The sequence below is a fragment of the Paramormyrops kingsleyae genome, chromosome 10, assembly GCF_048594095.1.
Source record: "Paramormyrops kingsleyae isolate MSU_618 chromosome 10, PKINGS_0.4, whole genome shotgun sequence".
NCBI classification, from domain to species: Eukaryota; Metazoa; Chordata; class Actinopteri; order Osteoglossiformes; family Mormyridae; genus Paramormyrops; species Paramormyrops kingsleyae.
In genome coordinates, this window is record NC_132806.1 from 29,452,818 (window position 1) to 29,478,455 (window position 25,638).

A 25,638-nucleotide genomic window follows, 5' to 3' on the forward strand; every position below is an offset into this window, starting at 1 on the left:
AGACGTCTGCTATTGTGACTGGAAAGGATGCTGGTTAAGAAACGGCAGAATTTGTGAAAATCTTTGCTTTGTGCGCGTGTCAGATTCAGGGATAGATATACCACACTGTAGAGAAAGCACCATGTGGGGGCAGTGCGTGGCCCAGTGGGGGCAGTGCGTGGTCCAGTGGGGGCAGTGCATCGTCCAGTGGGGGCAGTGCGTGGCCCAGTGGGGGCAGTGTGTGGTCCAGTGGGGGCAGTGCGTGGTCCAGTGGGTTACACCGGAAGGTTGCTGGTTTGAGTCCAGCTTTAACAGAATAGCTGTGTCTGTAGGTGCTTATGCCCCATGGGCTCCCCTGCAGGTTGCCGCCCTTCGCAGCCAAGCTTCCTCTCACCTACATGTGTGTCATGGAGAGCAAGATGCGGTCGGCGAAAAGTGAATTTCCTGACAGGGATCAATAAAGTGTTATTATTATTAGAAAAGAAGTGTAATATATAATGTAATAATGATAAGATAATCCTAACAGCAGCACCCTCGGGTATGAAATTCAGAGCATGCTGTTAAGGGTTTAACTTCCTTTATGTCCACATTTGAGGTTCATAAGAGGGATATAGTGAAGGAGCAGGAAGCCCAGACAGACTGTAATTCACAAGGCGGTAGGCGTGCAGGACCCCCTCCCCCTGGGTTAGTATAGGGGGCATACTGTTTGAGGCTGCCCCCCCCTCCCGCCACCAGGGATATCTTACACCTACATGCATTCAGTCACACGCGCAGGAGCGCACACAGACGCACACTGTGCACCAGCGAGGGCCTGAGTGCGAGTTTCCTGGCCCCTCGCGTTCCCCAGCCGATGACACCCACTCCTGCTGAGATTCAGATTAAAGGCAGGGCCTGCTGTATGAAGAAGACCTCTGGAGGAATGGAGAGCTGCTCACGGTCGCAGAACTCAATATTACCATTGCATTACCAAACACAGAGGTCACACACACCACGTATACACAGCGTAATGCCGGCGTAAAAGCTAACAGAGGCATTATTCAGACGGACACACATATACACACAAAGGTGCATGACTAAGCATGTACAGACACTCCTCAGCACAGTGAGAGGTGGCATAAAGTCCTTTATGTGTGACTGTTGTCATCATTTCAAGATTGTACAACATCACATTCCAAAAACATTTATTTGTCAAAACAATCCAAAAAACACCTACAAGTAAACACAGGAGGCAGACACAGCTACACCGAATCAATCACTATAACCTGTCAGCGTAAGAGTCCGTCTGATAAAGGGCTTTTCTGACCAATTCCTGCCTGTTTTTGGTGAACCTCACATAAAGAGTAATTAACAGCAGGCTAAACATAGACAATATGTGTGCAGATCAAGGCTTACGTTATAAGTAATCCTCTGGCTTAGCTAAGCTGTGGGATTTATTTAAGTCTCAATTCTCAAACAGCAAAGCTCGAAAAATAAAAACACTCAATTTCCTAGACTAACTCAAACTCGGATAAATAATTTCAGCCAGTTTCTGCCAAAAAAATCAAATATGGCATTAATTTATACACCTATGGTTCTGAAATCGTAGACAGAAACACCTCCATAAGCATTTTCATGTCACTGCATGGCATTTGCGTGTGGCATGTATATTTTACATATTGTATAAATATACACATGCTCAGGTACCAGCTCAGGTATATAGTCAGCGACGCCGCAGACTATCATGAAGCTTTTATGCGATTCCCGCAGTGCTTTTTATGAAACACTGTCGTTGCTATTGTGGTGCTTTTGACACAAACAAACGATTCACTGACTGTCGTTAAATTCTTTGTAGTATTTTCTGGAAAGTCACTGAAGAAGGTTTGGGGATTCTGCTGGGGTGTGTGTTTATGTTGTCTGTCTCGCGCAGTGAGGAAACAGGAGATCATTAAGGTGACGGAGCAGCTCATTGAAGCCATAAGCAATGGAGACTTCGAGAGTTACACGTAAGTTAGAACTTACGGGTCGCTTCTGTCAAGCAACTGTTTGCTAGAAGAGAAAAGGTCACTTTCTGTTAGCTCTCTATATACCCCCAACTTCATATTAAATTGTCTGACAAATCTCAGACTGTCGTTATTTTAATTATTGACTTGAAAACCTTGAGTACATTAATAAATCAGCACTTAAGTTAGGAGTCACTAAGAAGTTATTTGAATGGAATTTAAGTTAAGTTAAGGTTTTACTGGCATTTTGTACTCTCTGGTTGTGATGTAATTAGATCCTTAACATTCATTTTAACATTTTTTCTGTCTGCTTAATGAGAGATATTACTGTTAGATTTTTTTTTTTTACCCATATGTTGATTGAAAGACAAAATTATACAACAATATGGGGACAAGATGGGAAGCATTTTAAGGGCTTATCAAATGCTAAAGACACAAATAATCTGTAGGAGGATCTTCTGTGTTGTTAATCTTGTTTCTGCTCCAGTTCATGTTCCCGTGTCTTTAAATATTTGAGAAAATGGCTCCATGTGTTGGGGGAGGGGGGTGGGGTCACTACAAATTCTGGAGCTGCTAACATGTCACGGCTTCCACTGCCAAATTAGTGCTCAGACACAGGGTTCCTGAATCAGACACTTAGGGTTCCTGAATCAGACACTTAGGGTTCCTGAATCAGACACTTAGGGTTCCTGAATCGTTTTTATCCCTGGCTCCCCACAGGAAGATGTGTGACCCGAGTGTCACGGCTTTCGAACCCGAGGCCCTGGGAAACCTGGTGGAGGGCCTGGATTTTCACCGCTTCTACTTTGAGAATTGTAAGCCAGGGTGACAGCATTGGCTGTGTCTGAATCAACAGAGACGTACACAGGGGTGGAAAGTTCAGGTCCAGAAAGTACAAATCCAGACCAAAGTTTTGTTTCAACCAACTAGTTGAGTACTCTGTGACTGTGACCCTTAATACTCAACTTGTTGGTTGAAACAAAACATTGGTTCGCATTTGTGTTTTGTGGACCTGAAATTTCCACCTCTGGCTGTGGCTTTGTGCTTTGCTTTGTTCAAATGTGAGGTTTAAATGGAATTGACAGCAGCAATGTTAATGCAAACCTTTTACACTGATACCAAAGATTTCCAGTTATAGTCTCTCCCAACCCAGCCAATAAAATGAATAGTCCTGGCTATAGATTTTGTTGTGTAGACAGAGTAATTTTACACAGTAGTTGAAACAGTGGTTTCAAAGAGGATATAAAATTGGATATACACTTATCCTTTTCTTCCCAAAGGGTTCTCATCCCAAAGCAAATCAGAGTAGATAATTGACCACAACCTTTAAAGTTCACTGCAGAGCTCTGTACATTGCTGCACTGCTGGGCCTGAGCAGCATGCAGAATCTTTTCAGAGACAAATGCCTTGTGAAAATAAAATTGAATGAATTAAGTGGAAAAAAAAACATGTTAACACAAACCAGATTTTGGACAGCAGAAAGTATGGGAAAGACGGCCAGAAATGATAACGATCTCACTAAGACAAAAACTAGTGCAAAAACTGATACTGGTCCACGTTAGAAAATAGAAATTATTGGAAAAAAAAGAAACAGTATAATGAAAACAGTGCCTGATGTGATACCAAGGGGGACCCCCTAATCCGTATCAGGGGACACACTATGAGCTGCTTCAGGTTTTACAAACTGCTTTAAAACTGAAAGGCTCCCCTGCTTGGTTAAATACATCAATTCATCTTGTACTTTTACAGCTTTGTTTGCTGGCTTGAAAGACTCATCCAGCTGTTTCACATTAACATTAGTGACACAGGCATGATTATAGGAGACTGACCAACCAGCACACAGCAAGAACTAAAGTGAAATCCAGGTCCTTTTAATTGAAATGGTAGTTTACAAACCCTGTCCGAGCTCATAGTGTCCCCTCCTATTAGCCTCACCCTGTGGCAACAAAGTTGCAGTCTTCAAGTGAAAATCATTTTTCTTCTGAATAACCAGGTTCCAGTGTAACTTGTGTAACAGTGACAGAACAGGGCTTTAATGGATGCTACACCAGACACTGCAGTTAATATCGTCATGCATTGATTTAACCTTATATGCACGTGTAACGTTACTTGCATATCCTATGCGCTTTTGCTTTGGCCAGTGTGGTCAAAGAACAGCAAGCCGGTTCACACCACCATCCTGAACCCGCACATCCACCTGGTCGGCGACGAAGCCGCCTGTATCGCCTACGTCCGCATCACCCAGTACATCGACACCAACGGGATGCCTCGCACCGCCCAGTCCGAGGAGTCCCGCATCTGGCACCGGCGTGACGGCAAGTGGCAGATCGTCCACTTCCACCGCTCGGGGTCGCCCTCCGCTATCGCCAAATGAGGACGCGAGGTCAGTTCCCTGTCAGGCAGCCGTCTAGTGCCCTAACCACACATCATCACCCCCATGACTGTGACATGCTGGCTTCTCCAGAGACTGCCTTCATTCTGACTGATATTCTGTAATGTATCAGCCGTCTGTCAAACTGTTTGTCAGACAGAGTCAGAGCTGAAGAAACTGGGTGAAAGATATTGTCACTTGAGACTAAACACACAGCCATGTGTGTTCATACTTCTGTGGTATTTGTGGTAACACTTTACATACATCTGTAATGCACTATACATACCTTCATAATGCATTATAATGGTCATTATAAGAATTAATAAAGCATTACAGCATTTCCTATTGACAGTCATAAGGTATTAAAGTGTTGATTTTTAATACTTTATAAACTCCAATGAAGCTCTGATCTATAATGCACTATTGATATCTTTATAATGCATTATAATGGTCAGTATAAGCATTAAGGATGCTTTGTCCTGCATTATGAAATTATCTATAGTGCATTATAGATAAGAGCTTCATAAAGCATTCATAATGCATACTTAACGTGCCTATAATGTGTTTTGCTTTTTTAATGTTTATAGCCGTGTTTATAATGCTTTATGAATGCATTATAATGTGTTATAATGTGTTCATAGATTCTTATACACATGCCATTCATAGAAAGCGTTATTGTATTGGTATTTATTACACAACAGATTACTAAACATATTAAATAAAATGTATGCCAAATTATACAATTTTCAACACATAAATCAAGGCTTAAATGTCAATTGAATTTTCAGTGGATTTAAAGATAATTCCTCTGGAACTATATAAAGTTGGTCAAACATTATATTTAATCAGCGTAAAAGCCCACAGAGCCCTTGTCCAGCCCTGGCTGAGCTGAGCGCAAACGTTAAACATGCCGCTGTGTTTGCTGCCATCCTGTCTCCACTTCCGTTTGTGTGACTGTGTGCTCCGCTCTCGCATCGCAGGTTGAACTCCGGGGCACGAGCAGGAGATTGCTTGAAGGCAGCGATCAGCTGACTGGGTCGATGCTGGGATAAGGGGGGGGGGGGGTCGGGGGGGCAGGGGTATCCCATCGCCATGAATGGGCGTCATCTTCATCTCATTGTTCCGGTGAGGGCTGTTTGCACTGCCACCAAGTCAGCATGGCCGCCGCTGACTCTGCGTTCTCCCATTGTCACGCTCCTGAGTTCTTCATGCCGTCCGTTTCTTCAGAAGGGCAAACCAACTTCTACTACTTTTGATATATATTCTTTTTATCGCTTTGTTTTTGCTCGAGATAATATTACGAAGTCGAGACATCACGCATTAACTTTGAGTATGAATTGCTGTAATCAGCGCATGTCTTCGAAGTTACTGGCCCAAGTGGCACATGTGGAGGTCAGGTCTATATTTATTAATCCACATTTTTGAGCATTTCAGAAGACTAATTTTCTTTATTGCTCTTTGTAAAGCACAAAATTTTGTCACTCAGTGTCTGTTTAAAAACAAAATACAACCAGTCTCTTTGATACAATCTACATTTTGATGTTTTTGTACTACTTTTCCTGGAATGAGAATTGTTCTATCTGTGCTGATAAATCACATTTAATCACAGCTGCTCCGGTTTATAAGTGTGAGGATTATATATTTCGGTGGCGTAACTTCCATAAGAAAGAAATTGTAGGAACACGCTTTGGGTCTGGATCTAACATAATCCATTCCCACTGCCCGTGTGCCTCTTTCTTTGTGTGAGGAGGTTTTGTGATTCAGTCCGTGGATTTTCACAGCCGCAAATTAATCATCGGTAGAGGTTTAACCTCTGGGTGAGGAAATTATCCCGATGTTGTCGTTCTCATGTGGGAGTCCACAGAGCACTTTGTTTTCCGTTCTTCCAGTGAAGTACTGTATGTAATATATGAAGTAATATCCATTCCATTGATGCTATTATGATTCTGCTACTGCCTAATGATCAACCAAATGGCAAGGCATTGTGTGTGTGTGTGTGTTTGTGTGCGTGTGTGTGTGAGTGTGTGTGTGAGTGTGTGTGTGTGTGTTTGTGCAAGCGGGTTTACCTATCCTTATGGGGACACAATGTCCCCATAACGTGATAAATATCCGTTTTTTTTCCCTTATGGGGACCGGTTTCCGGTAAACTCTATTTTATAAAAATCGGTGACTGCTATGAAAAAACTAAAAATGCAAAAACTCTTGTATTTTGTTTGGTTACTTATGGTTATGGTTAGGGCAGGGTAGGGGTTAAGGTTGTCATAGTTAGCGTTAGCATTTTTCCCATTGAAATGAATGAGCGGCCCCCATAAGGATATGTTTACCCTACGTGTGTGTGTGTGTGTGTGTGTGTGTGTGGATTATGTTTACATTACATTGTGGGAACCAAATGTCCCCCACAATATGATAAAAACCTGTTATTTTGATGTTGTGGGGTCCATTTTTAGTTCCCTGCAAAGATCAGTGCATGCAATCAAAAAATAAAACTAATTTTGTTTGGTTACTTATGTTTAAGGTTAGGGTTAGGTAGGGGTTTTCCCCATAGAGGTGAATGGAGAGTCCCCACAAAGATATAATTACAAACCTGTGTGTGTGTGTGTGTGTGTGTGTAAACGTGGGGGAGGGGACACTGTACACCTTCTATTTTCGATTGTACGCAATGTTAAAAAAACAGCATGTGGGGAGAAAGAAATGAAACAAGCTGCAGTTTTGGGAAATGAGAGTGCAATAACCGTATTGATATCTCCTTTTTAACCTTGAGTTGGGATTGTTTTTAATGGATAAATTATTTTCTGGGTATAAAAATTGAATGACTACTGCTTATAGCCTGAGATTCACTGAACTCTGCCCAGTCACTATAGTATGGAGCATCAGATTATAACCCAGCTCCACATACATGCTGTTCAGCTCAATAAACACATATTACATAGAGTGAATTTTATATATATATACACACATACATTTTTACGTTTTCCTCCTTCTATGTATCATTTACTAGTACAATATAATTGCAAAAATGTAATATTTTGGTTTCCTTATTTTATTCCCTGTTAATGCAATTTATTTGAGTCGTAAGTAATGTACTTGTACTTGTTTAAACCAATCTGATCTTGATAGGTAAATACAATGTTTATCCCAAATCAAAGAGTTCAGTTTTGTGATCATTCATGAACTATTACATCATTATAATGATCGTGAAAGTGAGCATTTTGATTTGAGGAGGAAGGTCCATCATGACATTCATCCTCACGCCATATGGCCATTTCACTTTCATCGAATCATTTGAAGTGCAAGTCCTTGATTTGTGGGAGGAAAACAGGGTCCTGGACACATGCAGCTCCATACACAGTGCGACCTGTAATATGTATTCTCCAGTACCTCATATTTGGTGAAATGCTTATAATTTTGTTGCTTATGGAGTTATGTAATTGCTTCATATCTGTCTGCCATGGAGCACTCAGGTGTTCAGAAGGAGGGTGCTGAACGCCCCCTAGTGGTCTGGCTGTATGCTATTCCCTCCTATTAGCCTCAAATGTGTCTCTCACGCAACTCAAAAAAGATTTAGACACCTGTTAACTGTGGATGTGGAAGCACATTCATAAAATTCTAGAACATGCAGATGGTATTCAGTAAGGCTGTGCCTCTCAAATTCAGCAGGTCGACTTTGATTAGAGTTATTTTCTAGGAATTGGGATCACCAGCCTTTTGTTTGTACAAAAAAAAAAAACACGATTGGGCAACTTTCTGGCAAATTTTATTTTCTGTCAATAGTTTCACTTTCTCGAGCACAGCTCTGCAGAATGTGGACGACGTGCTGCAGAAGATGAGACCTTCGTATCGTAACCTCAAAACCGATCGGAAGCTGTAAATGTCCTATTCCTGTAAACAGGCCCCACCCAAGTGGACCTGCAGACAACTTGCATGTTTTTTCCCACCACAACCTGTTACTTTTAAAATTATTATTATTGTTGTTGTTGTTCTGATATAATTCAAAAGAAAGTGCTGAAGCAGGATGTGGCTTCGGGCTCGTTACCGTTTCCTTGTACTTATGCATTGTCTTCCCTTCACTATCTGACATGCTCTTCAGAACAGGAACTTTTTTTCCCCCACGTTTTCCTATTCAGTCACTGCAGCTTGTGTCAAAGTCTCTCAGAAGTTGTGTATAACGCTGTATATCAGATATTTATGAAATGTATTTATATAAAAGGGATGTTGTTTTGCATCAAATATATCAGTATTTCTGTGTGAATACAATGGCTGCCTTATGCATTTTTGAAGGTACAATAGTATTGTAATTTATTGCATCACTGCAGTAGGATAGTAGTTCTAAATTTAACCTGTTTCTTGTTGCTTTGATTTTGATTTCGATTATATTCATCTAAATATATCACTGCCATGGAGAAATATTTAATGGTGTTTGCAAATAAAAGAGTATTTGCCAATTACTTGCTTTCTTGTTTTCATTCAGTTGATGCAAATCATGGCTTAAACTTGATGTCTTCAACTATAAGTTGCACCATAACTCTCATGCCCCCTGATAGCATTCACGGTCTGATAAAACAGGAGACTTTCAGTCGTCTTTTTTTCTTTCACAAAGCATGAATCTTTTAACATTCATTACACAGTTACACTGAATGACATATGTAGTGTCACTGTGTGAAGCTGAAAGGCGATATATTCAATGCAAATTAGCAAACATATCGATTTGAGCTACCTGCATATCCAAGACTCCATACCAAACCACATTCTTCAGCATAATGTAAAAATAAACATTACATGTTCACATGTGTTAACTGGTATCAATCATTAAATATGATATTGCATTATTGGCATCTTAGAAATGGTGATGTGGTAATTAATGTCAACACATAATAATGGTTTGGGCTCATTCGCAGAATGGAAAAATAGTTACATGGTGGCGTTTTATTGACGCAAAGACTGGCTACTGGTCAGTCAGCGTCTGGAGAGACGGGTGCAGAGCGCTGTCATGGGTTGGCGCCCCATCTTGGGCTGTTCCCCTCCTTTCAGCCATAGCCTCCAGGATAGGCTCCAGCCCCCCCATGAGGCTGCATAGGATAAGTGGGTACAGAAAATGGATCGAAATGTAACATTCCCATTAATGTTTTGGAATCACACTTCCTGTTTGCACGGGGTCCATTCTTCTGTTCAGATGTTCAAATGCGCCCCAACCACGAGTGAGAGGCATGTGTCAGCGAGCAGGAAGGGCAGCGTGGGATCGGGGGGGAGGGTTAGGGGGAGACTCACAGAATATTACCATTGTAATATTTTTATTACGGTAGAACGAGGGTAAATCTGTGTTTTTGGGACCCGCATTCACATTACATTTAAAAACCAAGTAACTGAATAGAGATAAGAAGCTCCACCCAGTTTTAGAAAATGAATGGATGGATGGGAGACAAATTGTCTAAATGTGCATTGCATTTAGAACCCATTGGATGTAGGCATATTCTGAATTTTATGTTCTATGGTGCATCTCTTTCTCTCTCTGGAGACAGACACACGTGTCAGAGAGCAAAGCCATCACATTTAATAGGTACTTAGAGGTTCTGCAAATGGCGTGGGTGGTTTTTTAGGATGGATTTTGCCAGTGTACGCATTTGCATATCAGCAAAACTATGCATGTGTTGTTATGGAGACAGACAGGGACTGCGGCAGAGTTGTAAAAGACTATCACCTGGTTTGCCTGGTGAACTGTAAACACTACATTCTGTTACTTTTCTTGCACACGACCACAGATTTCCACCTCAGCAAGAGCAAACCGAACCAAACCTTTAAAAATTCAATGAATAAAGCTTTTGTGGCTTTTTGTTTTGGATGCACTGCACTGCTCTTGCATGGATTTCTGAAAAGCACTTGAAAGATGATGATTCACGCGGCGGGAATAGCAGCATTAACAACCCGAGTGCCATTCACCTCATGACAAAGGTCAGACATAAAGGAAAACATGTGAAGCACAAATCTGTTCAAATGAATCATGGGTATTTGGGGAGATTCATTTGTGGTGCTGATATTGATAATGGGCAAATCTGCACGCTGAATACATACCATCGTTACACGTCTTACATAGACAAATATAGCTTCATTTGCATAGTTTCATTTTGATAAGGAATTATGGTTGTCTTAATTTCACCAAATGTAAACATACCACACTCAGAATCTGCATCTAAGATGTAAATTAATGCAACTAAAATTAAGGGGTAGAACTGAGGTGAAGTTGAAAAGGTTTTTCCCCCCCCCCCCCCAGGTACTTATTTTCGTCATACAAGATGCGTACCTTTCAGTCACGGACAGCAGACAATTTCTCCGGTACCCGGAGATTGTATCCGACAGGAATTAGATCGCCATCTAGTGTTGGTACGTGGAAAAAAACATTAGTCGATTTACCATCTCACTACACGCATACTTTAATTAATTAAAGCAGATTTTTACATGCATTATCATGCTCTGTATCATTTCTGCTGGAAATTTAAAGCAGATTTAAAATAAATGTAGCAACCAAATTGCATTTCTCCGTGTCTACACATCAGCATGGACACCTGTTACAACAAAGACACACTGTCAAGAAGAGCAGGATGAAAACTCCCCCATTTGCATCTGTTTTAGCTAATAAAACACTGCGTAACCACAACTGGGGTTCTTCCTTGTTTTATTTTTTCCGGTGAATCAGTCTTGTATTTATTTGTATAATTTTTTGGTGATATCGGCAATTTGGTCAATTTACGAAACATTTCTGCGGAACCATTACGACTGTTCTGCAGAATACCACCATTCTCACGCGATTTGCTGAGAAGACCCAATTGAGTGGTCTCTTCTTTCAAAGCTCCTGAGACTCCGATTGCGGCCTTCAGTTCTACGTCTCACGGCTTGCTTTGTCATGAAAGAATAGAACGGTGGCACAGGGCTATCAGATCTTCAATGTTTCCTAATGAATGTCTGGGATAAGGGAAGCCCATGCGTGTGATTTCGGTTGTGAATAATGTAATGACACCTGCAGCCACAGTAACGGACGGGACTATCACTTCACACAATTCTCACATTATGTAACTTTCATTCTAACACATCAGAGTTATTTTTTCCCCTCCGTTTCTCGAATGGAAATCGAGATCCGTGCATAGCAGCAGCCTACCGCAGTCTGCACAGCTTCAGAAGTGAAAGTGAAAGGTCAGGAGCACTGGCACCTGCAAGAGGGCCCATGTCCCGTCACCACCTTCAAGAAACACCAAGACACATCTGCTGCACAAGTTCCTCTACTAGCTTGATGCCTCTGTAGGGGGGGGGGGGGGGGGAACAGGAAGTGAGGGATGTTTGCTAACAGAGCTAAATGCAGCGATTGTTTTACATAACTCCATTATGGTAAAGGGGGCGCCTGAGCCATGAAATGTTAACATTACGGTTGTCTTTGCTTTCACACACACTAGGGGGCGCTAAAGGTACACAGCTGAGACATAAAACCTTCATGAAACCCTCCTATGTTGCCCAATCCTTCCAGGCCTGTGCCACCGTTCTATTCTACACCGTTCTTCCCAACCTTGACATAGTAAGATAGGCAGTATCAATTAGTTTCAAAGTGAGGCACAGGTGTAACAAAACAGAATGTCCTTCAAAGTTTTACACAATACTCTCTCTAAATCAGGCCGTAATCAGACTCCTCCTGCTTGTCCTGAGAAATTGCTCATCTATGCTCACTGCCTCGACATTCGTTGATATGCGTGTGCCCTGCAAGTAAAGGAGAGACTGCATGCAATGCTGACCTACTGTACCTCCTCAGCCCAAGTAGAAAAAAACACTCTATATCAGAACCAAATCTCTGGCTGAAATTTCTACATCGCCTCTTTACATTCCCTGAAAGCTCGTGCCGCACTCCTGGCTATTGAATAATCTTATTAGGTTCCTGCTCTGTTAGAAGTTATGTGGCTCCACAACAAATCGGAGGTGGGTAGTTTAGGGTTCAGAGATTAAAAATCCAGACCAAGATTGTGTTTCAAACCACCCAGTTGAGTGTACAGAGTCACAATCACAGAGTACTCAACTGGTTGGTTGAAAGAAAGGTTTACACTTGTATCTGGGCATTCATCATTTGTAGTGTGCCATTTGCCCCACTTGTATATTGCTAATAAAATGACAAAGTACACAAACATTGTTCTGCTGGTTTACATCACTTGATGTTGGTTTTGACGTGAATCAAGACATAGTAAATAACTGTAAAATGAGTGACATCCTGTGCTTAGAGAAAAGCTCACTGGAAAGACGTGGGGACAGAGTGTAGTATCCCTGGGTAGACAGACCAGAGCATCACAGCAACATCAGGGTACAGAACAACATGAGATCAGGGAGGGAAAGAGCAGGAAGACGAGAAAAGGAACAAAACAAGGGAGCAAAAGCAAGGACAATTTTTAAAATCAGTAAATAATATTGTTTTATTGGCTTTTTAAAACAGCCTTCATGCTTTAGAAAAATCAGTCAACAGCATTGTTTCCAATTAACAATTATGTTCATGTTTCTCATCAAAATAAACAAGAAAAAAAAAACTAATTTAGGACTGAATATTAGTTTATAGGAGGCTGTGCAAAGGGCAGTTATAAGCTCAATCACTTTTTCAAACTCACATATATAAAAAAAAACCCTTCTTTAAAAAGGTTGAATGAACATTTGTAATTTACAGCAATATCAATATAGAATACAATTCATTCAAAAAGATTACAATCAAAATTTAAATAGTCATTTTTGAATAAGACACCAAATAGCATTTTTGCATGTCTACACAGCTGCAAATGTGAACCCAAAAATCCAGCATGCGGTGGGTGTGCTGGGTTGGTCAGTAGTATGCAAGTCATTTATTTTAAAAGTGAACCCCCCCCTCCCCCCCGGATACGTACAACATCTAATGTTAGGTATGGGATCACCAACAGTGGGAGATGTTTTTCAAGGTGGACAACCCTAAGGAGAAGCAAGCAACTCACAGGCGATTTTACCGGGGTACAGGGGTTCAATAAGATAAAAATGCTATTTGAACATGAACATATTAAGTTTAATTTTAACTCCAAAATTTATTGAAAACATGGTTTGTGCTAGTCACATCGATGTCTACAAAATAAGAGTAAATGCATATATATATTTTTTTATCAAATGAGTGGTTGGGCTCGCTGACCATGCAACCCCTGGTAGAAAAGCCGTGAGTCACCAATGATCTGACTGGGGGAGGGCAGGAGGAGAGCTGCAGGGCTCGGAGATCAACCATTTACTTTGTGCACGCCCCACTGGCAAAAAAAAAGCTCACAGAACATAAACACATAAGAGTGCAAATGAAACTGCTGCCCGAACATGAGAGCTAATACATTTACATTGGACGCAATGTCCTCTGCAATACTGATTACCCACAATTCTGTGCTCTCAGCCCTCTACTTAATATCCTTCAAGCCATATAAAGATTTTAGATTTGTAGCCAATCATCCAGGGCTTACTAACTCAACAGCATTAACTGCATAGGTTGGTTTGAGGCAACACTACTCCTGAATTTGCAAATTACATTATAACCCAATGTGCAGACCATGCCCATAATACTGGATTTACATAACTTTTCCAGAGGTGGGGAAAAAAACATCCATTGCCAATTCAAATCAATTAAAAAAAATACAATTTAAAAACTAAATAAGCAAGAGGAGGAAATACCAGCCAGACCGGATATATGAAACAGAGTAGCTTACATATTGCTTCTGATAATCAGTAGTAAGATAATGATGTATTTCTAGACAAAAGCCACACGATCCTACCAGTCAAGCAGAGCACGTAGGAGGAGGAAAACTGGTTATAAACTGCATATTTAAGAGGGATTAACTCACTGGATTAACGCACAGGATACTGTAGAGTCTTGGATACAGATGAACAAACCATCACAAAATGGTCTTCATCACACAGCAGACCTATACCAACTAGTCCCTCAATCCTTTACAAAAACCCGTTCAGCGGCACCTCCCCACTCTTCTACGGTGAAGTAGAAATGACAGTGCAGACAGTGAAGACTTAGGAGAGAGAGGGAAAGTTCAGCTGAAAGTGTCAACTGAGAAGGTCTGGAACCATCCATCGGCAGACAGACAGCCGGCAGGAGGCCAAAGTGCCACCTCACGCTGACGGGGGGGGGGGGGGGGGGGGTAAGCGATACGTGTCCCACGGCCATCTGCAGGCCTTCAGGTTTCCCAAAAAAGTGAAAGCACAACAGTACAGCAGGACGCTAGGGTGATTGGGGGGGGGGGGGGAGTGGCATATATGTACAGCCTGGCGCCGCAGAGCCCATCAGGAACGCATCACTGCACAGGAGCCGGCATTCCCCGGCATCAAATCACATGCTGGGTGCCGACGAGTTTCTATGGTTACAGTGATGCGTACCTCTCCAGTCGCTGAGTGTTACGCTCCACCACGGCCACCCTGTCCTCCTCCACGTGGTGGGAGCACTCCTTTGTGACAATGACGCTACCAATATACAGGGTCGGGGAGTGACCCTACAGAAGAACATAGAACCTAACCCCCCCCAGAAGCTCTGTACAAGCGAGAGAGGGGGGGTACACGTAATATGTACATTTTACCCTATATAAAAAGTCCAGGGATTCCTGGGGAAGGTTTTAGATTTACAAGTTAAGACAGCTCAGGCTTAAAATTAAAAATAAAAAAAGTATAAACTGACATTTCAAAATGGAGGGGAAAAAAAAATTACCAATTGTTGCTGGTTTGTCAAAAAGAGAAACACAAAAGGGAAACTATTTTAATTCCCACTCAAGCTCAAAAACATATACCATTCCTCATTTTAAAATGTTAGCATGGTGGGGCCACATTCTCTTCACAGGTTATATCATTTAAACCACTCTGAAATCTATAGTGAGGATTTTAAAGAAAAAAAAAAAAAAACATTTAAAAAAAGAAGAAAGAAAAATGTCTTTGGAATAAAAGCAGAAGAGAAATTGTTCACTAAAATCAACTACGTTCCCTTAAGGTTAAAACAGATTTACATACATTTTCAAACTGGTTATTTTAAAAAAAAAAAACAAAAAACAAACAAAAAAGGACAGAAGTTGTTTTAGCTGCCCTTAAGATACAACGTAATTTCGTTTACCAATGACCTCGACGGCCACCACCATAGCCATAGTTTCTGTTGCCATAGTAACCCTGGTCTTGGTAATATGAATTCCACTGAAAAGAGAAAGAACATTTTACATTAAACGTCACTGTCTTTCAAAGGGTGTCCAGACGATCATACACGAGTTACAGTGGTACCTCGGTTCTCTAACTCACTAGAACTCGAATTTCTTGAAAGTCGAACAAACCAGTTTGACCTAGAACTCGATCTGAATATCAGAAGTCGAACCGTGAACGATCTTTATCGTTTTGGAAGCCATTAAGAAAAAAACCTGTTCATTTTGTGTTTAAATGCTGCTTTAAAAAAAACAAACAAAAAAAAACCATTTAGGTGTAATTTTGGGGGCCGGGAACCAATTAATTGGTTTTCCATTATTTCTTATGGGAAAAACTCAATCAGAACTCGAACTTTTTAAGATTCGATCCGGAGTTCGGAACGGATTAAGTTCGAGAACCAAGGTACCACTGTACTCCCATTTGCGTGGCCACTCACCTCCCCAGAATACTGCCGGTAATAGTCCCGGTACCGCTGGGGGTTGTACTCACGGCCGTAGAAGCGGTCTACCTCCGTACGTTGCTGACCATAGAACGGCCGGAAGTCCTGACAAAGAGCAGCCATTAGCATCCACTCATGTCCCGAACTCATAGCCAGGCAGCGTATATGGGTATGCCTGTAGGAGGCTCGTACAACAGGCATCGATGCTAACTATGGACACTGTCTGTGGAACCAAGGACAAACTCACAAAATTCACAAAGAATTTAGGTCTGTCAGAGTGTCAAAGCACAGGCAAGATTCAAACACCCTAGTTTCTTCTGAATTAAATGGCTCACTGTAAAAGAAATCCAGAGGTGGAAAGTTCAGGTCCAGAAAGTAGAAATCCAGACCAAGATTTTGTTATAACCAACCAGCTGAGTCCTCTGCGACTGACTCTTTATACTCAACTGGTCAGTTGAAATAAAATCTTGGTCTGGATTCGTAATTTCTGAACCTTCTACCTCTGGAGAAACCTTAAAACAGGAGATCCCTATTCTGATGCAGTAATGATCTATACCAACCACCCTAACTAACTATCTAGAAGCTTCTGCATTAGTTTTAAGGATCAGACTCAATTTCCTGAGATGCAAAGCTCTGACTGCTTTCCTGAGACTTAAAGGTAAATGATCTAACAAAATTAATTTCCACTCCCCCAGTGTGTAACAGTCACCCACTGGCTAGTGGGGCCCCAATCTCACCTCTCGGCGCTGTTGGCCCCAGAACGGCTGTTGTCCATAGGGGCGAGGATTGTAGCTGCCTCTGTTCCAGCCTGCGCAGGACGGCACACAGACACGCCACGAGCGTGAAATGCATCACATCTACAATGGCTGCTGTTCATCTAAATATCAGTACTTGGCCTACAGCTACAGGGGATGCATTTTACTTCTTTATTCCACAGCAGCATGGCTTTTTCCATTCAAAACTTCACCTTAAGCCAAAGTTCTGGTTCAAACCAATGTTTTGCGAGGAAACGGAGAAGCTGCTTAATCCACAGATTAAAAGGAGCAGGCACACAGCTATTTCTGGAATCACTATGGTAACGGTTCCCTTGCTTCCCCTTGTTACTGTGTCCCACATGCATGGCAACCCCCCCTTCACTCACCATGGCCCCAGTCTCTATGGTTACGGCCCGGGGGTCCAGAGGGGAGGGGCTTGTTTCGCCAGGTGCGGGGCTTCTTGCGCTTGGGCGGGGTGGGGAGGAGGCGCCGCGCCTCCTCTTTATACCCGGCCAGCAGCTTCTCGGCCTCGCTGCGGGACAGCTCAGGGAATAGCACCTCCTCCAGATAGTCACCCTGCTCCGGCAGCGAGAAGCTCACTGGGAAACGAGAGACGGGCAGCAGTGAGAGTGAGGAGACAGCAGGTCAGACACACCTCGTTATCTCGCAAAGTCTGGCTCCGCCCCTTAAACCATGACCCCCACTCCTCCATCAAAGCCCCACTCAACTCAGCCTCACCCTTCACTTTCAGGAGGGACATTTCCGGCACCTCCTCTCCCTCCTGCTGCTGGTGCAGCTCCAGGCGCCTCCTCCACTCCTCATCCTTCGGACAAACCACCACCGCCCGCCGCTGGAAGCCACTGAACCGCTGCATCTTGCGCCGCTGCGCTGAGGAGTACACGTTGGCCTGGGGAGTGGGGGATGAATGAGCGGAAACGCAGCCACACTATGGCCGTCCCTGTACCCACACTTGCCATGTCGTCTCACCTGGTCCAGGATGTAGTTTCGGCGGCGCCGGGCCGCTATCCTGATGAGCTCACTCAGGCACTGTGTAGCCTGCTGCAGAATCTGGTCCTTCTGCGCAGGACTTGGGACACTCTGAGCAACAGAAGAAAGGCACGACATTGAGCCCGACCCACCCATCAGGCGGGAGGCGGGGACTGCAGAGAGGGGAGGCGGGGACTGCAGGCAGGGGAGGCGGGGACTGCAGGCAGGGGAGGCGGGGACTGCAGGCAGGGGAGGCGGGGCTTACCCGCATGTTTCCGAGGACAGTGCGTGTGCCCAGCAGGTTGTAACGCTTCTCTGGGTGCTGGGCCATGTGTGTTTGGGCCCAGTGGGTCTTTCCAGCACCAGGCATACCGACCATCATCAAAACCTGCCATAGAAGCCATAGTCTTAGGGGAAGGCAAGACCAGCATCACAGGCTCACACAGTCCACTTGGAGACAACAGGCGAATTCTGAGTAACTTGTAAACAGCACCCCCTAGAGGAGCCCTCACCTCACAGTCACGCTTTGAGACTGGGGGCAGCGGGGCCCGGACCCTGAGCTCGGGGGGCAGGGACGAGATGGGGGTGAAGCCTGCGGGGCTGGGGTACCACGGTGATCCACTCGAGTTTATTTCGAGCGCGACAGAACAATTCCGGCAGAGCACATGTGGGAAGAGGGCGCGGCCATCCAGGGTGGAACGGCACAAGCGGAAAGCCACGCCCAGGGGGTCGCCATTCTTGTGGAAAGAGAGTTCTACCTCACTGTCCAAAAATGCCTGGGGGGGGGATGAGAAGCACTCAGTGAGAGGACATAAAAAGATATACCCCATCAGTCATTAACACCCTTCCCCGCACAATGCAACATTTGAGACCACCCCCCCCCCCACAGACTTTTATGCATAGTGCCAGGGCAAAAATTGGGAGGGGTGGATAAGCAACAGGGATAAGAAAGTGGAAGGAGCAACGTACACCAGCAGAGAGGTGGTAAAGATACAAAGTGGGATGAGAGGAGAACAGAGGGGGAGGAGCCATAATGACCAGCAACTGCCAACTCACCGCGTAGCAGCCAATGACATCGCTTTCTGAGAAGGGCTCGCCAAACTCCTCCTCTTTACCCTCCGTCACCTTCCTACCCCGTGCATCGTAACAGTAGGAAAACTCCACCTGACCTGTGAAAATGAACATTACACACAGGGTCATAAAAGGGCAAAGGGTTTCTGGATCAGAGAGACCCTCTTCCATCATTTACCAGTTTTGTCTCTACATCTTCTTGTAGCATAATTACAGTATAGTTTCCCTCTGCTTTCAGTAATGTAGTAGTGCATTCTTTATAAAATAAACACAATGATCCAAAAAATGCCTGTACTTATTCCAGCCCAGACAGCATCACCTCCCCATATGCTCTCCCAGAATGCAGAGCAGAGCTGCTCACCCAGCTGGAAGCTGGAGTTGTCCACAGACCAGCCGACCCTCAGGACATAGGTGTCCGACTCCTCCAGGTTAAGGCCTGTGACGGGAAGCTTCTTCACATACTTTAAGAAAGCAAAAACCACAGCTGATCAAACAATAGAGGACAACAGGGAACAACGGCAGACAAACAAAGAATGTGCATTCCGTAAGCAGGATAACAGCATTCATGTTTATCCTGTCTAAGTACAAGATGCAGTGAGTTTACAGTTGTTCAGAAACATTCACTAAATGGAAAAAGTCAAGCAGATTTAAACAGCAAGGAAGAAAATGATTACGATTGTCTCAGAGAATGCATGAGGCGCTCATGCAGAAAGAGCGGAGGTAAACATTGAACTGATTTTTAAACTTATACTAGATAATCTCAAAAAGGAAAAAAAATTAAAACTGCAAAGCTTGATCATTTTTTTCCTATGACAGAGTAAAAATGTTTTAGCGAGACTTAAGTTCCCTGCACTATAATGTCCGTACACAACGGGAAAGGTAAGAAAGAGTCTGATCTTACTCTAGCTGACTGGCAGAGTAAGAATGGCACATGCACAACATGCAATGTTATTAATATCACACGTCGCCCAGCCCTATAATATACTGCAGCAAGTTCTCGAATTCAGTACAAAATCACAGCACTAGGCGGGGTATGTCATTCAGTGCCGGTACCGGTTTTTACGACAGTGGAAAACCAACACCTTGAAGTACCGTACTTTTGGTACCTACTTGAAGTAACAAAAGTAAGGTGTTTGGTGAGGTGGAAAAGTTCCTGTTAAAGAGAACGCAGAATTATGGGACGCTTGAGACTCTCTCGGGGGAAAAGTAGGAGCGCTTGTTCTGATCCAGGTGACGCAATACAATGCAGAAGAACCGTTGTAATTTAGAAATGAGATCGCAGAGGTGTGAACCGAGATCGCGGATTTTTTTTTTTTTTTACACAATTGTGCAGCCCTCTAGTGCACAGGTCCATTCAGCAGCAAACACTACATGAGCAGAAGCAGGTGCAACAGAGAAGGTTTCCCACCTTGGCCTCAAAGCCCACTTTCCCCTGGTCAACACCGTGGGTCAGGCGACAGCCCGACCACAACAGGGGGAACTTCTCAGAAAGCAGGGGCTGCCCAGCGCTGCCGTCCGGGCTCACGTCAAAATGCAGGTCGCAGTTGTCTGATCAAAACAAGGATGGGAGTTGGTGAAGCAATTAACCCAGTTCATTCACGTCAATTAATTATTGTTGAGCTGGGTGTGGGGGATTCCACTGAAGGCAGGTTTGAACTGTATGTTAGTGTGCAGCCACAAGATGGCAGCATGCAGAAAGGCTTACAGGTGTCCAGTCGCACTGCTCCTTCATCCACCTCCTCCTCCAGCTCAGGCTCAGGCTCCGGGGACTTGGCCCTGTGTGGGGGAAAAGGCGTGAGAGAGCACAAGCAGACCCCTCCCCCGGCCTGCTTCTACAGCACACCGCACCATCAGGGCCATCACAAGTCCGGCCACAGCGCCACCCACTGGACACCTGTGGGGAGGTTCTCGCAAAAGAGCGAAACATCACACTGCTGGCTCCAGGGAACTCGCACAATTAAAGTGATGTGACAGATTAAGAGAGATGAACAGCAGCCAACAGAATAAAGGGTCAAAGATGCTCGCGACAAAGAAAACAGGGCAGTGACCATGAAGGAAAAGAAGTGTAATCTATGGAGGCAAGAAGGGAGGGTTTGGAGAGAAAACCAACCAAGTCAAACTCAGCATCGCAATCTGCTTATACATTTATACTCCTTTGATGTGCTGTATTATTTTTGCTCATTTGCAATATTGCTCCTCATGGAAATATGGAATGGAAATTTTTACACATTTCAGCAAGGCATCCTTGTCTAAACACAGCTAACTACCAAAGTATAAGAGCTGGTATCCAGGTGAGCTCAGGTACCTGTTGTAGTTGATCTCTTCCTTGAACTCATAGTAGCCCCTCCCTCTCTCGCCATGAGGCCGCTTCTGCCCCCGAGGCTCCGTGCGGCTCCCTGCCGTCTCTGCCCCTCGGGAGTCTGTAAGGAGAGGGTTTAACTTAGTTCAAAGTTATGCTCGCTTGTCTACATACCACTATGGAATATCATTTAGCACTGCATAACAGAGAATGTAATCATTACGAAACTATTAAGATGATGTAATCAGAAGCTGATGTAAACCATGTAGAGCGCCCTTGTAACCTTTAGAGAATGCAGACTAATTACTGCTGCACAATGTAACCAAAAAAGTATGAATAAGTACCTTGTGTTCAGAAGTTACTGTATCTATTAGCTATCTCACGTTAGCCTCAGTCGCACAAATATGCACTTTCATTAGTTCGCAGCTTATAGGTATTTTGAAGGCCCAGAAAAGTGAGTTATGTGGCAAAGCATCACAGGACCAGTTGAAATTGCAAAGAGTTGTTACTTTTTAATCAATGAAACCTGGGAAGTTTGCTTTCTGACTGTTGTGACATGGTCCTGTGCTTCTGGCCATAATTATACAAAGAAACAATATTGTCTCAGTTATGTTTTCCAGAGGGTTCGACAATCAACAGAACTGACTGACAGCCTTTTCATACAGAGAGAAAGTAGTTGGACCCCAAAAACACACAAATAATGGTAAAGACAGCTAAGGGCAAGGACTCTGAGCTCCAGAAGGGGAGGCACAGAGAACACTGGGCTTGGGACACCCCCTGTGATGAATATCTTGACAAGAGCTATGAAAAAGTATATAAAAAAAATCAGCATGGGACACAATCCTGCAGTGTTCAGTACTGGATGTAACTACATGGATACAATAAAAAACTGACTGAAATTCTACACAAGCAGCTTCCGACTCCCGATTTGACTCAAAGGGATTAATTACGACACTACATTTGTCTGGGACTCAAGGCAAATACTGTGTACAGCAATGATTCCACCAGACCAGCAGAGGGCAGATCGATTGCAAGGAACACAAATACGAGCAGTGGAGTGAGAAGGGTAAAGCTTTTACACACCAATTAAAAATTATCACTAGGCTTGGGTGCGGTTGTGTTAAAACGGCACACTGCAGTATTTCAGCCAGCACCCCTCGGCTCAGCAAATTTAATTGCCAAGATTTCATGTCAGAATAGTGTCGCTTTGGAAAATGCAGTTAAAATTCCCTTTAGGTTTGTATAACGTGTGGATGGTACAGAAAAAAGAAAAAAAAGATTCCCAAGACTAGCTGTTAAACTACTGTGACAAAATGAATGAATAAATATTGTACACAAATGCGCACACACACTAAAGTGCATTGTAAATAAGCAATATATTTCTCTCTGCCTACAAAAATTCTCTTTGATTGTATGTATAATGCCAATTCAGTTTCATCCCTTCCAAAGAACATTTTATCTCCCAGTACACAAAGGCTATTGTTGAATTCAAAGGACAAACCTTAAATTAAGTGATAGCAAACCCTGGGTGCGGAGCCTGGAAACTTCCTCTTCCTGTTCATCCAAAAGGGTGCTATTCTCACCACACAAAAAAGTTACCAACTTACGAATTCAAGAGTGTGTCTGAAGGTACAGTATTATTTTGTAAGGGACCATCTTGGGAACAACACACTTTACATAATGGTGTGACATTTCTTATACACCCTCTGATGAGGACGTCTGACTTTCATGATCCCTCATGCACTTATAATAAAGACATTAAATGAGGATACAGGGAGATTCAAACGTGAAATATGCCAAAGCCTCACAGCCTCCATAACCAAGGGAATGGACCACAATGCGTGTATAAGAGGCAGTTCCCAGAAAGAGGAACACAGCAGGATTCCAGGCTATCAGTGGCTACAGAAAATCATAGAGTGCAGGATGTTAATCTATTACAGGATGGAACGCAGCACAAGAAAGGGACAGGGCATACAAGCGTGCATTTTTTGATCTCGCTATAACCGATTCATGGATTCAGTACAAGGAAGACAGCCAGCTATTATGAAGACCTGTGAAGCACAACCTTCAATGCCTGGATTTCAAACAGCTACTGGCAGAGAAAATGATTTCACAAGCACAAACAGATCTCAGGTACAGATGGGATGAGGACTGTTACTCCACTGAAAATGGGGCCACACCAGCCAATGCGAGCAGGTATGGTGCCACCCACCTGACTGAGATGATGGACGACAGGAATTCATGAAGGTGAAGAGCCGAATATAACTGCTTCACAAAATCTCATTCATGAATAGGGATGGCAAATTACCGTCAGGGTAATAAACACAACTCCTAGGTTATAACAGATGAAACACACTTGAATGACACCAAAACATCAAGAACCGAATGGCGGAATTCAACAATATGGCAACTCCTGCTTTATTGTGTCTTACTGTGCATTTCTTTGCTATATAAAGAACGTTAAAATTTTGACACGTTGCCTCAAACTAAAATTTGCCCGTTTCCTGTTCATTCCTTTCAAATGCTCTCCACAATAAACATTATATTATATATAGATATGAATTTTATTTAATTTTTTTTCTTCCAAAGGATGCAAATAAAAAACTAAATGTTAATTTACTGACTCAGAATGATATATAATAATGATGATAGATCTGGTTAACTGGGAAAATGATCCTGTCGACCTGATGCTAAAGGTGGCGCCGGGGGGCGCAGCCTTGCCTACGCTTAGGGACAGCTTGCTTTAAATTACTGGATCAAACGCGGGGGGGGGGTGGCGGACATAAGCCAGCGCGACACACAACGACAATAAAAATGCAGATGAGCTGCTCGCATAACAGCAGCTCAACAAACGTTCGCGTAAATTCAGTTTATCGGCAGTTCATGTCAGATGCAGGATTAAGGCAACTCGTACAGTGACATGCGCTTCACAGTCCTTCATTAAAGATTATCAATCGACCACATACAGTTATTGATCTTTGTATATAACTCCCATATTAAAAAGTTCAGTAAAGACCAACATCTCAAATATCTACAGACCTCCTCAAAAAGTCCATATTTACTCACAACAATTCAGCGGTCGAGGGATGAAGTGAACATAACTAGGTGTCAAAAAGAGATATTTGTAAAAATTAAAATTTAAAAAACGGTTTTAATCTGTAGCGTGTACACCTGTTGGCCCACACAGATTATGGGGATCTTGCTGTAAGAACAACTATTTTTTTAAAATAATAATGATGCTGTTAAGTGTAGCTGCGCACAATCTTGCCCGGGAAACTGAACAGCGAAGCGTGCTGACCTGCGCTCCGGTTCTGCTGCTCGCCTTTCTCGGGCTCCGAGCCGGTCTCTTCCTCGCTGCCCTTTTCGGCCTCCGCGTCTTCGCCCCTCCGCCCAGCGCCGCCGTTCAGTCCCTCTTCCTCCTCCACGCCACTCCGGGATTCGGCGCATTCAACGCCCGCAGGTTCATCGCCGTCTTGGACTTCGGGGCACGGGGGTTCACTACCGGGAGAAGCAGTCACGCCGGTACGCGGTCCGGCGGCCTGGTGGTAAGCTGCCGCTTGGAGCTCAGGCTGATCATTACTTCGCTGCTGTTCCCGCCGAATATCCTCCGGAGGAGAACTTTCCACTAAAGCGCCCTCAGATTCCGGCTCCTGCTCGGGCTTCTTCTCGTGATCTTTGGCTGGGACCGGGAACAAGTCCTGCTCTGGTGATGCTTTGAGCAGCGACTCCGATGCTACCCCAGTGTGATCCGGCTTGGAATGAAAGCTTTCGACTGATATCTGCTGGGAAACCTTCTCCTGTCCCAGCACAGAGCTTGCGGGAAAGTCGGCTTTTAAAATTGCAGCTCCGGGAGCTCCGGTAGAGGTCAACTCCTCGGAAATCCCGGATCCGGGCATGGCCAGTCCGCCTACTTGAGTGAATCCCTCATTTGCTTTCACTGTCGGACTAACTTCCGCTACTCCAGTCGGCAGTTGCCGACTCGCTTCTGCTTCACTTTCGACCGCCAACACGGGCAGATCCATTACAGGATCTCCCTGCGTTTCCATCTCTTCTTCTTCTCCGACAGGCCTCTTCTCATCCTCGGTCTCGCCTGTCGCGCTGCCCTGCGACTCGGCTTCAATCGCGGACATTAGGCGCTCTACAAGGTCGGCCTTGAGCCCTTTCGAATCCAGGCCTCGTTCCTGGAGTTTGGCCCGTAAATCGGCCACTTTCAACTTTTTAATTTCAGCTAAATTCATTTTCAGTAGCACTCGTCTGCCCTATTCCTATATTTCCAGTCTCCCAAGCAATTCAACTGTTAGCTACGGCTAAGAAATCGATTATAGTCCGTAAATAACACAGCGTCACACGACACTGTACAGTAGTTTTGAGTTTACGCAGGTGTTTCTTTTCTGCTTTACTATTGGTGCCGCTCTTTTTAACTCCTCCCAATTATTCAAATAACTAAACACTATTGGCCTTTAAATTAAGGTCCCGCCCACAACCACTTCCTTTGGCTGGGCGGAATGCTGTAATTTGAACTGAGGACTGCCAATATAACAAACTTGGCTCCA

At 43.8% G+C, this 25,638-nt stretch overlaps 2 protein-coding genes across 2 annotated transcripts in view; one reads left to right on the forward strand and one right to left on the reverse strand.

The window, feature by feature from the left end:
- Positions 1-5,390, forward strand: part of LOC111853011 (calcium/calmodulin-dependent protein kinase type II subunit alpha-like) — a 58,040-nt gene extending 52,650 nt beyond the window's left edge. Inside the window, exons 15-18 of the mRNA XM_023829436.2 lie at positions 1,886-1,961; positions 2,679-2,773; positions 4,100-4,341; positions 5,310-5,390. Of these exons, the coding sequence (XP_023685204.1) occupies positions 1,886-1,961; positions 2,679-2,773; positions 4,100-4,332 (404 nt within the window). The 3' untranslated portion in view covers positions 4,333-4,341; positions 5,310-5,390. The remainder of the gene's footprint in view (positions 1-1,885; positions 1,962-2,678; positions 2,774-4,099; positions 4,342-5,309) is intronic.
- A 7,350-nt stretch (positions 5,391-12,740) lies between these two features.
- LOC111853006 (heterogeneous nuclear ribonucleoprotein U-like protein 2) lies at positions 12,741-25,484 on the reverse strand. Its single transcript, XM_072717661.1, has 14 exons — positions 24,384-25,484; positions 21,092-21,206; positions 20,492-20,562; positions 20,195-20,334; positions 19,148-19,247; positions 18,772-18,884; positions 18,228-18,491; positions 17,981-18,103; positions 17,716-17,826; positions 17,467-17,635; positions 17,115-17,327; positions 16,711-16,781; positions 15,971-16,078; positions 12,741-15,531 (listed from the first exon to the last, which is right to left on the reverse strand). Exons 1-14 carry the CDS (start codon positions 25,321-25,323, stop codon positions 15,451-15,453), a joined length of 2,619 nt encoding a protein of 872 aa, XP_072573762.1. The 5' UTR covers positions 25,324-25,484; the 3' UTR covers positions 12,741-15,450.
- Between the last annotated feature and the right edge of the window lie 154 nt (positions 25,485-25,638).

Excerpts from the sequence above, each read along its gene's own strand:
- LOC111853006 (XM_072717661.1), bottom strand. The coding sequence starts at position 25,323 with ATGAATTTAGCTGAAATTAAAAAGTTGAAAGTGGCCGATTTACGGGCC. Across the intron at positions 21,207-24,383 it reads GCAGCAGAACCGGAGCGCAG|ACTCCCGAGGGGCAGAGACG; the intron begins GTCAGCACGCTT and ends CTCTCCTTACAG. Across the intron at positions 17,328-17,466 it reads GTCCCTCCTGAAAGTGAAGG|TGAGCTTCTCGCTGCCGGAG; the intron begins GTGAGGCTGAGT and ends CTCGTTTCCCAG.